General features: G+C 55.4%; 4 protein-coding genes across 4 annotated transcripts; all 4 read right to left on the bottom strand.

The window, feature by feature from the left end:
* Positions 1-48: 48 nt before the first annotated feature.
* On the bottom strand, positions 49-958 carry VPS68 (Vps68p; the record flags this gene model as incomplete). The annotated part of the gene is made up of 5 exons (XM_076676692.1): positions 49-130; positions 187-202; positions 271-355; positions 435-728; positions 827-958. The coding sequence occupies 5 exons, from the start codon at positions 956-958 to the stop codon at positions 49-51; spliced, it is 609 nt and encodes a 202-aa protein (XP_076536151.1).
* A 2,498-nt stretch (positions 959-3,456) lies between these two features.
* On the bottom strand, positions 3,457-4,437 carry JCM15063_005935 (uncharacterized protein; the record flags this gene model as incomplete). Its single annotated transcript, XM_076676691.1, has 1 exon — positions 3,457-4,437. The coding sequence occupies one exon, from the start codon at positions 4,435-4,437 to the stop codon at positions 3,457-3,459; it is 981 nt and encodes a 326-aa protein (XP_076536150.1).
* Positions 4,438-6,028: 1,591 nt separating this feature from the next.
* On the bottom strand, positions 6,029-7,956 carry JCM15063_005934 (uncharacterized protein; the record flags this gene model as incomplete). The annotated part of the gene is made up of 5 exons (XM_076676690.1): positions 6,029-6,222; positions 6,294-6,391; positions 6,459-6,520; positions 6,589-7,464; positions 7,528-7,956. 5 exons carry the CDS (start codon positions 7,954-7,956, stop codon positions 6,029-6,031), a joined length of 1,659 nt encoding a protein of 552 aa, XP_076536149.1.
* A 179-nt stretch (positions 7,957-8,135) lies between these two features.
* On the bottom strand, positions 8,136-11,849 carry STO1 (Sto1p; the record flags this gene model as incomplete). The annotated part of the gene is made up of 11 exons (XM_076676689.1): positions 8,136-8,261; positions 8,330-8,529; positions 8,591-8,955; positions 9,017-9,239; positions 9,308-9,489; positions 9,564-10,396; positions 10,456-10,764; positions 10,836-11,154; positions 11,221-11,318; positions 11,384-11,782; positions 11,847-11,849. 11 exons carry the CDS (start codon positions 11,847-11,849, stop codon positions 8,136-8,138), a joined length of 3,057 nt encoding a protein of 1,018 aa, XP_076536148.1.
* Positions 11,850-11,930: the final 81 nt, after the last annotated feature.

The following is an 11,930-nucleotide window of genomic DNA, read 5'->3' as shown; positions in this document are numbered from 1 at the left end:
ATAGATTTGTGATAGATGTTACAGGTGCTTTGTGCCTGGTGCCGTCTTCTACAGTCCAATCTCGTAGCCGTACTCTTCAGAGTTTTGTGCGACCCACAAAACGACAGCACTGCGGACTGCAATGTCAGTTCTGGAACAGCCGATCCGCAAAGACAACGAGGAAAACAAAGCAGAGAAATAGCTGACCTGAACATGATGGCGACTGAAGACGAACAACAGATACAAAGTCAGGAAGCAGCTACAAAGAAGAAACAGCGACAGGAGACTGACTGGATTGGATCACATTTGCTACACCCCAACTGACCCCAAAGTTCTCGGGATAAGGCGGAATGATGTACTTGATGACGAGGACCGTCTGCACAGAGCAAGATCGAATAATCAGTCACGCTTCTCCAATACGCTGTCAGATTTGGGGGGAGAGGGGCAGAACGCACGATACTGCCAGCGAGCCCTCCAGCCATGAGGGCGAATCCGACAAAGAGGAACAACCTCGCCCGCCATGCGACTCCGCCTGAGCTCCAACTGCCGTCCCAGTCGTCGCTCATGAGCCGCTGTTTGTCAATCAGGTTGACGATGATCATGCCGAACGTCGCGCAGAGTCCTGGAGTCCAGTCGGCGAACGTGACATGCACAGGGACCGGGTCGTAGGGCGAATCGGGATCCGAGACGCCAAGTGCGTATTTGGACGAGATGGAAGCATCGAGGAACGCCCACCACCCGAACGCGAACTGGAGGTCAGGACCAGCAGAGTGATCAAGAGCGTCATCAGTTCCGAGTCGCACTCCCAAGGGACGCTCGCGAGCGGACATGGGGCAAGGCAACGTACGAGTGCGCCGGCAAAGTAGACGAGGAACTCTCGCTTGCGCGGACCCAAGTGGAGTTTGGGCAATCGGATCAGACACACTCGGCGGGGGTCTCCAGACCGAAGTGGGAGCGATGAGTGCGCCGGATTCGACATGTCGTTCTTTACTCGTCGAGTGAACGTGATTTCCGGCTGATGGTGAGCGCCGTGAACTGTTTACACTTCGACGACGAGAGTTGGTTGGTGGTAAGATACGAACGGCCGACGTCGTCTCGCTTACACGGCGGGCAAATGCACGTCGCCTCAGGGGAGGGCGACACCTTGTCGCCGAAATGTCTTCAAATTTTCGGGCGACATAATGTCGCCCGCAAAATCCGGCGACACTATGACACCGCCACGTCGTCGATTACGTCGCATCACCCCTCAATACTATTGATGAAATTCAACATTGTAATGCTTTTTCTGAACGTCGTCTCCGTCGTCGCCGACTGCACCTCGTCGTCAACGAGGTTCATCACCGCACGGCGTACCGTCAGCATCGACCCACATCAAGCAGCTCAGTCATCGTCGATCGCGATGAACGCGCGCTCGCCGGCTTCCCCACCTCGCTTCTCACGTCGGTTGGAATGTACTTCAACGTGAACCCGCATCGACGTCCAGCCACTTCTGCATATGTGAGCGGCTCAGTCATCAATGAGGTATGGCCCTCCTCACCTCTGTTCCCGGAAATCCGGCTGGTGCCCACTCGAGTGACACCGCTTTTTCCCTTGCCTTCCTTTAGCCGCCTCTGACCCGTAACGTTGGCGCGCCATGGCACCTCGAGCAGCAAACGTAGTCTGCTATTGCTCCTTATGCTGTGTCTGCAGTCGGGGAAAAAGCTATTCCCTCCACGAAATCACGGCACGCTCATCAGAGTAAATCACCGCAGCCATCTCCGGACCGCGCACACGATGCACCGACTCCGCTCCCGTTGAAAGGGACCTCGCTGTCCCGAGTACCCCCTGGGGATTGCTGGAACGCAGAAGTGAGCGAACGCCTGCGGTGAAAGATCAGAGGGAGACGAGCTATTTCATCGGGGGCGTCGGTCCGGCCTTTTCGCTCGCCAGACGTCCTTGTACTCTTACAGTTGTTCTGTACAGTCTTCCCTTGGCTTGTCGTTCTCTTATCAACAGTCCTCCACCGCTCGTGCGACATTTCTCGCCGACTCGCAAACCAACTCCTCAACATCTTCCACATCAAGTTGATCTCCCTCTCTCCCTTGTCTCGAACAGCCTCCCGTATACCTCGAGGCATTGGCACCGCACTTCCACGATTCGGAATTGTACCCGTGCCCACCGTCAGATTTGCTGCCCCGAGTATTCCGCGCCTACGATCTCAACGTCAGACAGAGCATGTATCACTTGGCATCATGCCAGGCCGCCAGGAACCGGCAACTACGCATCTCATTTACGAGCTTCTCTCGAGCTGGTCGGACGGCGTGAGAGTCGCAACACCGTCAGCTCCGGATGGTCACCTCTTCCGAAGCGCTCTCATCACCCTCGTTTCCGACTTACCCGCTTCTCGAAAAGCCGCTGTTCTCGCTGGTCACTTCGCTCCTTGCTTCTGTTCGACTTGCTTCATATATCCACAACATTCGGCATCGCTCGACTTCAAGGGCTGGGTTCGACGGAACCCTGTGAAGCTCTCAAAACGCTTGTGCTCTCTTGGTACAACTATACTATCGAATCGAAGCCAAACGAGGTCGCGAGGTTGCGGAAGAAAGGGGACGCATCATCGAGCTCTCACGAGAGTGCCGTCTTGGCTTTCATCTGATGGTATATTTGTATCAAGAGATCATAAGCGTCACGAGCTTTTACAGAGCTCCAATGAGCTCTGAATTCAGCAATTCTTGAGGGCGATCAAAACCGAAGTTTTGTCGTTTCGCCTCCTTCTGCGCAACTGGATTTTTTTCTGTCGTTGTACATAGGGAAACACGAGAGCCTGCACAAGTCTACACGAGCTAGCAACGAAACTGAAAGTTGGCGGAATCAGGATGCCTCACGGGGCCTAATCTGAGCGCTGAGCATAGCGTCAAAAATGTGAGAGTATGACGATCCTTTGGATCAACTCTAAATAAGCTGCTTGACGTGAGTCGATGCTGACGGCGCGCTGTGCGATGGAGAAGCGCGTTGACGACGGTGCCGTTGGCGACGACGGAGACGACGTTCAAAGAAAGCATTACAAAGTTGAATTTCAACGATTGTATTGAGGGGTGATGCGACGTAATCGACGACGTGGCGGTGTCATAGTGTCGCCGGATTTTGCGGGCGACATTATGTCGCCCGAAAATTTGAAGACATTTCGGCGACAAGGTGTCGCCCTCCCCTGAGGCGACGTGCATTTGCCCGCCGTGTTAATCTCTCTCCGATCGCCATTTCACCCTTGCGACAGTCTCGACACAAGACTCGGTTCTGCCAAGAGCCACTGATTAGCTCCAGCAAGCGAGCACGACCTATCGCTCAAACATGTTCCCGTTTGATGCTCCGGCCCTCCTGGATGCTTAATCTTGGCACTTGAGACATTTCCGAATACTCGCACAAGCCAGTCGATAGAGGAATAGGTATGCAATGCAATGACACCATCAGGCTCAGAGGGACAACCCCTCTGTTTATCGGCTAGCATGGCTCGGCACGCTGAATCTGCGGGCACAAGCTCAGCTCGTCGTCTCCCGAATCCCCCATCTCCGCTACGTCGAGCACCCACCGCTTCCATCCCAACCGTCTGCCGTTCCTTCCTGGACCGATCACTAGCCCTCGCTCTGGGTTCTCCTTCTTGTCCGCGCTCAGTTCTGCCGGCATCTTGCTCTGAATGCCATCAGACTTCGAGACGCCACCTGTCCCTCTCTCTGCATGCCTGATCACCTCTTCGCTCGAAAACTTGTCGTGGGCGAGGGGAGAATGTAGGTCATCTTCGGAAGAGTGCGTCGCCGTCGTACGAATCAGGTATGCTAGTTCGTCCTCGTCGCTGACAGGACGATCCGAGCTGGAAGATCGATGCAGTGCTTGAGGAGGACGAGGTCTTCGAGGCGGGAGGTAGGACGCATTGTAGGGCGCATGCGGAGACGACACAACGAGTTCCTCGAGACTCGGCATCTTTGGTTCCGATGGCTCTTCGGAAGCCCGAGTCGAGCTTTGGGCCACTTCCTGATCGCAGTCGTCAGATGAATGTGTATTCTGGGGTCCAGCTTGAGAGAGCCCGAGCGATCTGTCTTCGGGGCGTGTGAGATGAGGTCCGTGTTCTGTTTCTGATTCTGGCTGTTGGTCTGAGTCTCCGTCCTGGTGCTCAATGGAATAGTTTGATCCATCTCTGTTGGTAATGATAGCCTCCGGCGCAAGTGCCGTCACAGTCTCGTCCGCAACTTGCGTTTTGTCCTCTTCTTGTACCTTCTCCAAGTTGAGAATTTCTAGACTTTGATTGATCTCTTTGGTATCATCGAATACCGCTGTCGCTCGAATCTCTGACGCCTTCACTTTGGATTCGCTCGTAGAGTTTTCGAGGTCGAGCATTGTCATGCCTTCGATCCAGCTCTCGAGCACAAACGTGCTCTCCATTCCAGCACCTTCGGCTTCCTTGATCTGCCCGATTGGCGGGATCATCTCGAGCTCAGCATCGAGGGGAAAAGGGTTCTCAAAAACTGTCGTGGTGAATTGAAATTCGGGCTGTACGGATCGTTGCGCTTGAAACGAATTCAATCTGGCTCGCGCCATACTCTGAGAGCGAGGCGATAGATGTGAAGTACGAATGTACTCGATATGAGGGGCTTCGGCAAGCGGGAGTTTTGAGCCTACAGCGAACGGGGGAACAGTTGGATTCGGATCGCGAAACACCGAAAGCGTACTTGTGTTCTGGCTACCGCTACGATATGATTGCGCATTTGTAGTAGATTGCGGCCGAGATGGTCGAGGTAAGGGCGAGGGAAGCTTTGTGAGGCGAGGCGAATCTGCCTTGACTCGTCCCCGAGCGTGGGTGCTGTTGGTTTTGTCACTTAAAGCGGAGGCACGAGCTAACGAGAGACGTAGCCTTGAGAGTCTCGTACCAATGACAGAGTCGAAATGCCCGGCGGTGTCTCCAAGTAATTCGCCTGTGACTGAGCTCGCCTTGTCGCTTTTCGAGGTCGATCGAGCGTTTTGACATGCTGTAGGGGCAGATCCTACAGATTGGGCGGAAGTTGCTTGCTGTAACGGTACGACACAGGTCGAATATGCATTGGACCGCTGTCGAGCGGTCATCACGGTCGTTGAGACGCGATTGTTTGACTTGAGCGAAGGTCGCAAAGCGCTCTTCGCTTGCGATTCGGCAGGGACCGCCAGCTTAGAGTCACGTTTCGATTGCGATTGGCTCTGACGTGGTCTCGCAGGAGGTGAAATCGTCGAGGGTGCGTTTCGACGGTACTCCCGCTGCCCAAACTCAATCTACGGACATATGAAGGTCGATGAGTAGTGCTTCTTGAACTCCTTCTCGACCAACAGGAGGCTCACCTTGTCCGTGCTCTCAGCTGTGTCCTCGCCGCGCGTCCAGCTTGAGTCGCTGCTGGAGGTCGTTTCGGCCTCGGATCCTTCGCTCGCATCTGTCTGAACGTACGCTTTCCCCTTTCCTTTCTCCCTTACCGCTTGCGCCTGTACCCTGCTCGACCTCAAATGAATGCCTTCATGGCCGTCGCTCGTTTCACTCTCGCTAGTGTTCGTTCCGGTGCGCTTGACCACCTGCGGTCGATTTTCGGTTGATACGACGAGCCTCTGCGCCTTCTTACCATACCGTCTTCTGGGCCGAGATCTCGTGCGTTGAACGTGAAGCGTATGCGGCGGCGAATCATAGTCTGTGTCCATTCCTATCCTTCCGGAACACGCTCGGAATGACGATGGATGCGCCGAAGCTTGGCCGAGGCTTTAGGTTGATTCAACCCCCACTAGCCACAGTTCTTCGCGGATAGGAATAGTCGTCTAGCAGCAGCGCGAGGAGTGGAGCTGACGGAGTAGAGTTCCAACGTTCGAGATCTATGTGTCAAGTGCATTCCTCACGCAGGCGTAGGATTCGACCAAAACCGCGATCACTCAGCGAGTCTCTTCTCTATAGTGTCGAATGCTACTTCCGAAAAGAATTGCAGTGTATCGTGAACAAACAGTAACGAGGAAGCAACATAAAAAAGAAGAACGATGCGAGGCAGAGATACGGGAGACGATCGCGAGATCAACCCCACCTGAAGTTGAACTGCTGTCCCCCTCCTCCTCCACCGCCGAAGAACTGGGATCCGCCTGGGAACCCTCCTTGCTGGAAGAACATTTGCTGCCCTCCGAACCCTCCACCCTGGAACGGGTTTCCCCCACCGCCTTGATTGCTCGGATCGTTCGGATCTTCTCCCTGGTCGAATCGCGCTCGGAGTTCTGTACGTCATGATACGGAGTTGTCAGTCTCTGCCTTGTCCTCTTGCTGACATCATTGATGCGGGTTTTACCTGGGTTCGAAATGACCTCGTAGGCTTGATTGAGAGCCGCCATCTTCTCCTCACTTCCACCTTCCTTGTCGGGATGAGCCTTGAGAGTAGCTTTGCGACTGTCGAGACGAAAACCTCTTGTCAGTTCCATTCTGACGAGGTGAGTCACTCCGGAAGACCACTGACTATGCTCGCTTGATGGTTTTGGCATCAGCGTCTCTCGCGACACCTAGGATTTTGTAATAGTCCTGATGGAGCGATCATCCAGTGAGTTCTGGCTCGAATCTGGTATCGGGGATAGTCTCGGTTCACTTACCTTTTGTTTCGATTGCTTCAAAAGCCTCTGCGCCTTCTGCAGCCTGCTCAAGACTTCCCGATCCGAGCGGCCAGTCCTCTCAAACGCGTCGCTCAACATCCTGACCGCTTCCTCGTAGTTCTCTTCCTTCATGAGCGCTTCCGATTTGCCCACCATGCCCCACGTGTCTTCCGGATCATGCGTGAGCACTTCGGCACAAGCTGCCGCCGTCTTGCGCGGGCTCGTGTTGAGTGCGATGTACGAGTGACACAGCGAAGACAGCAAGGCGGTCAGGAGTGGCGAAGATTGTGCGAGGGTCGGCGCATTCTCAGGACTTGGTAATGGAGACGTCGCTGATTCCGCAAGGTCCAGGGGTTGTTGATATGTCTCGATCAAGCTGCGAACGACTGCAATCACTCCGTCCTTTGTACTCGAACCCGCGAGCGTGACGGCAACTTCGGTCCATCGGTCGGCTTCCAACCAATTGCGCAACTTTGACAAGTCCTTCTCTGCCGCTTTGAGCGCTTTGAATGCTTTGCGACATGGTTTCGAATCTGGATCGGCGTTGAGGCATTTCTTGATTGCGAGGAGCGAATCAGATGGAATGGAGAGACCGTGGTCGAGGAACAGCGAAGACAAGAGGGAGATGCGGAGCTGCAGATGGGTGGGGAGCGCTGGAGAGATGGCGGACGCGCGCGAGAGGTCCGCGACGGCACTGTCGAAATCGTGGGCGAGTAAGGCGCATTCGGCCCGCAGTAACCGCAATTCTTCTGATTGAGGAGCAAAGTTGATCGCCGAGGTGAGTGCCGTCAGGCATCGTTCGAGGTTCGGCGGAGTAGATCGAACCGCTTTGCGCGCGGCTGCGAGTTCTGTTTCGGCTTTGACAACTTGCTTGCGCTGTACATTTCGCGGTCATGTCAGCTCTCTGTGTTTCCTGCCAAGCTACAGAGAAGTACTGACGAGATCTGTCGCCTCGGTGACGTCTCGTTCCGAGCCTTCCTTGCCCTTGACTGCTCGGAGGTAAATGTCGATCTCTTCTCGAGCTTTCGGGAATTCTCCTAGCTTGGCGTGAATTTTGCCGAGCTGCAACCTCGCCGGCTCGTACTCCCTCACCTCCAGCACCTGGTGGAACCCCTCCTTGGCACGGTTGTACTGACCGGAGGCGAGGCGAACCGTCGCGCGTTTGTAAAGGGTCGTGAAATCCGAAGGGTCTCGCTCGAGACAATAGTCGTAGATTGATAGGGCATCGGACGTCTTGCCAGTCGAGAGTGCGGTTTGAGCGAGTGTGAGGAGGTGCGAGAGAGGCAAGTCGGGCGCGTTGTCGGGTAGTTGAGCCGAAATCAGCGGAATCACTGCCAGCAGGAGTAGTGGTACAGCCAATGCCCTCATCGATAGTAGCGCGTCAAGTCAAGTCGGAGAGGTGAGAAAGAAGCCACCCGAATCGCCCTGCGCTGCGCGTGAATCACGTTGTCGGCGAACTCTCTCGAATGACACGTGTCCAAACATCTCTCTCCCAGGATTGGCTGGACGAGCTGCGTGGAACGCATACAAGTATAACATTACAAAGCTTATGCATACTCACTCCACTGCTTGTTCGCATTGAGAATCAACCGCACCGCAGATCTCGCTGGGATCTCGACTTCCCCGAGCTTTTGTGCCAGCGCCGCTCGCGAGTTGACCTTGGGAGGCAGACCCTGATCACGAACAAAAGACAGCCGTCAGGGCTGCGGTTGGTAATGATGAGTAGGAAGCAGTGACGCACGACTCGACAGAACTCGCGGAACCATCCCTCGATCCACCACACCTCCCAGTCGTCCTTGTCAACGTCCTCTGGGAGAAGCTTGACGAAATGTTCGACAATCTGAACCAAAACTTGGTTCTGATCGTTCTCGAGCTCCGACAGGTAGGAAATGGCAGACGCAATCTCCGGGTTCTGGCTCGTAGCATCTCGGATCGTGGCATCTAGAATCATACCTCGACCTTGTCAGTCAAAGATAATGCTGGTGCGAGGAAAGGTACTGACCTCCGTCGGCGTTGTCGGCCGATTCGCCTTGGTCCGTCTTTTCGGCTTCGCGTGTCTCTTCCTCTCGTTTCAATCCCTCGACTCGCCCCCGACCCGCTTCCGTTCTGCTCTCGAGAGTTCTCAAGACGATCGACACGGTCTGCCACAGGTCCAAGTTTGCCCAGGTCTTCCTCTTTTCACCTGGAGTTTGCGGCGCAAAGACCCAAGTGATGACGTCGCTAGGTTCGAGCAGTCGGTATTGGAGGAGTTTGTCGAGGACGATCAAGTGGAACTGGCCGTTGCGACGCCAGAATGTCGACACGGCACGCAACAGGTCCTGCTTTTTCGCGGCAGTCGGGGTCAGGTTGCGCAGCAGGACGAGGTATCTACACAGGACTCTGTCAATTTCAATCGCGTATCGGTGCTTGAACAACGCGAAAGACGTACCGCTCGAGCGCGTTGAGAAAGTGAGAGAACGAGCGACTTCCGACATTGAGAACGGTCTGGACGGCCATGTCGCGCTTGATTTTGTCGGCTTCTTCCTCGCTCATACTGTGTTCCGACTCGAGCGACTTTTGGAAGGCGTTCAACTCTTCTTCGGCTTCCTGAACTGACGCTTTCGAGCGAATCAAGCGCAGGAAAGACGATGCGGCGGCAGCATGGGTGTTGTCTGTCCCGCCTCCCGATCATCAGGAAACCGCAATTGGCCAGGAGGTCGTCAAGCAAGAGCCGGCTCACCTGAAGAGTCGTAGTCGTATTCTGGACCCGGAGCGTCGTCCGGCATGATTGCCGTCTCGAGCATGACTTCCGGGACCGTGCCCTTGATTCGATCGTAGTAACTCAGCCTGACCTCGAGCTCGATCACTCGCTTGACGAACACTCGCTTCGGGTGCTTGTCTGAAACTTCCATGTCACTCGCCCTGCGCGCGCGAGTTTCCTCATCAGCTTTTGCGATCGCAAGCATCGAGAAGATCGATACAAGAGAAAGTCGCACCAATCTTGCCAACCCCACATGAAGCCAAAGTTGCTCAAGTGCACAGCGAACCAGTCGGCAAACCTCTTGAGTCCACTCGGGTCGAGCACGGGTTGACCAATCTTGCCTCCCGCGCCCGAGTCGTTACCGAGCGAAGCGTACAATTTCCTGACCGACTTGCCGAGAGAGGGTGCGATCGTTTGCGGGGAGAGTCGGCAAAGCTCGGTCAAGAGCGAGTGGTAGTAGGCGAGCGGGTGCGGCGGGGCAGGAACGCAGAGGATCGAGTTGAAGATCGTCTCGACGATCAAATTCTCCAAGCTCCATCCCGGTCCGTCCGCCAACTCTTCGTCCTCGTCCTGCGCCTGTTTCGCAGCGGCTTTCGGATCTTTGAACGTTCCTTTCTTGACCCATCTCGGCAACTCGAGCAAGACTGCTGCGCCTTCCTTGCGGTTGATCTCGTACAAGTTGACAATGTCGTTGATCATGCCCCTCAAGACGTTTCCGGCCTTGTCGTCCTTGTCGGGTACTGTCTCGTCATTGAAGAGACGCAAGCTCAACCGGGTTCCCTCGTACCCGACGCCTTCATCACCTCTCAAGCCTGCGGAAGTCGGAGGTGCAGGGATCGCTTTCTCCGCTCCGGCTCCCGAGCTGCCCCCGTGCGAGACCAGCGTGAGATCGGTTTCCTCGAGTTCGGGCGGAACGAGGATCATGGGGAGGTACAACGGCGAAGCAGGCTCTTCGTCATGAGCGGGCGAGGGCGAAGAGATCGAAGGGAGTGAAGGAGGCGACAAGATCGCAGACACGTGATGTCCGTCCTGAGTGTCGAACAAAGACGAGACGAGGTACTCGAGAGTCTAGCGGAACAGCGGGACGATCAGAGAGGAGCACATGAGGAGAAGGGTCGAAAACTCACGTCGACCCATTGTCCTTTCGTCTCTTCATCGGCAAACGCGTCCTTGCCAACTTTGCGAGCATCGGCGTATGCTTGGATTCCCTCTCGGAGACTGTCAAGTCCTCCTGCAGCAGCAAATGCACCTTCGTCGCCACCTTCGAGCCTCAGCAACGCTTCGACAATGATTCGGACACATTCGTCTCCCCTCGACAAGCGAAGCCCGGGCTCGTCGAGTACGGAAAGGAAGGACGACAGAAGAGTGAGGAGAGAAGTCGAGGCGACCAGCGGAGATGAGACGGGCAGGGAGGTCAATTGGGTGAAGAGCGTGACCTGGACATCTCGGCAGTCGCATCAGCTGCCTTTGAACGACAAACTCAACCGGCGAGAAGCGAGTGACGTACGCAATATCGAACAGATTTCCACTTTCGCTCGTCCAAGAACGCCTGGAAGGCCTTCATGAGATCCTCGACGATTTCTTTGCCTACGTTGATCTTGACCACCTCTTCTGCGCCTTCTGACTGGTTTTCATTTTCCTCCCCGGTGGTCGCCGCATCTCCCTCGCCCGATTCGACAGGTCTCGTAGGCAGACCAGGAGCTGCCGGGTATGAGGATGGACCCGAAAGTCGAGAAGCGAGGCTCGTCGGAGGAGCAACCGCTTTGAGCGAGAGGTAAGCGAGAAGCGAGGCGTAGTGGTGCAGCTTGTGGGGTAATTCAGACACTCTATTAAGGAGTTTGGCAGATCACGTGAGCTGAGGCAGCTGAGTACAACACAGGAGGAGAACGTACGCGGCTCTGAAGGCGAGGAAGACGACCGATTTGTCTTTGAAGTACCAGCTCTCGACTTCTTGCGCGAGTCTTGGGAGATCTTCGACCGGATCGTAATCCTGCGAGGCAGAGGAGGATCAGCATGTCCCAAGCGATGATGGCCTGCACAAAGGGAGAAGCGTACCGAATGGTTCCCGACTTTCCAGACAGCGTCCTTGAACTTGTTGATTCCGCTAATGGCGTTCTGTGCTCTGTTGTCGTACTGGCCCCTGGACTGTCGCTGGGAAGGAGACCCGTAATTGCCCCGTTCGTCTGTCCTGCGTCTGTAGTTGCCTCCGCCTGGACTCTCGGGATAATCTTCATCTGTCGATCGGGCAGGCAGTCTCGAGTCAGTCTCGCACAGTTTGGGATGCGAGTGAAACAGGCGGTAAGATGAACCTCGTTGTCGCTTTCGCTGGTAGCCTGCCGGACCCATCATGGGCCCACTGTGTCCATTGTAGCCATTCGTAGGGTAGAACCTGTTGGGCTGGCCGTAGCCGCCTTGCTGTCCTCCGCCTCCGCCGTAGCCGTTGCGGTAATCAGACTGGAGCATGAACATCGTCAGCGTTCGAATCGCTGACACCAGTGCCCTGACCGGTACGCCTCACCATATGACCCAGATGTCTCTGTCGAGGATAGAGTCGAGAGCCGAGGCAAAGCAAGCGAGGTAGATGTCATGATCACCCGCAACT

The sequence above is a fragment of the Sporobolomyces koalae genome (assembly GCF_050403365.1).
Source record: "Sporobolomyces koalae JCM15063 DNA, S_koalae_JCM15063T_v1_ctg5, whole genome shotgun sequence".
NCBI lineage: Eukaryota > Fungi > Basidiomycota > Microbotryomycetes > Sporidiobolales > Sporidiobolaceae > Sporobolomyces > Sporobolomyces koalae.
The sequence above is the reverse complement of the archived record's forward strand: the minus strand, read 5'-3'. Positions and strand labels throughout refer to the sequence as shown.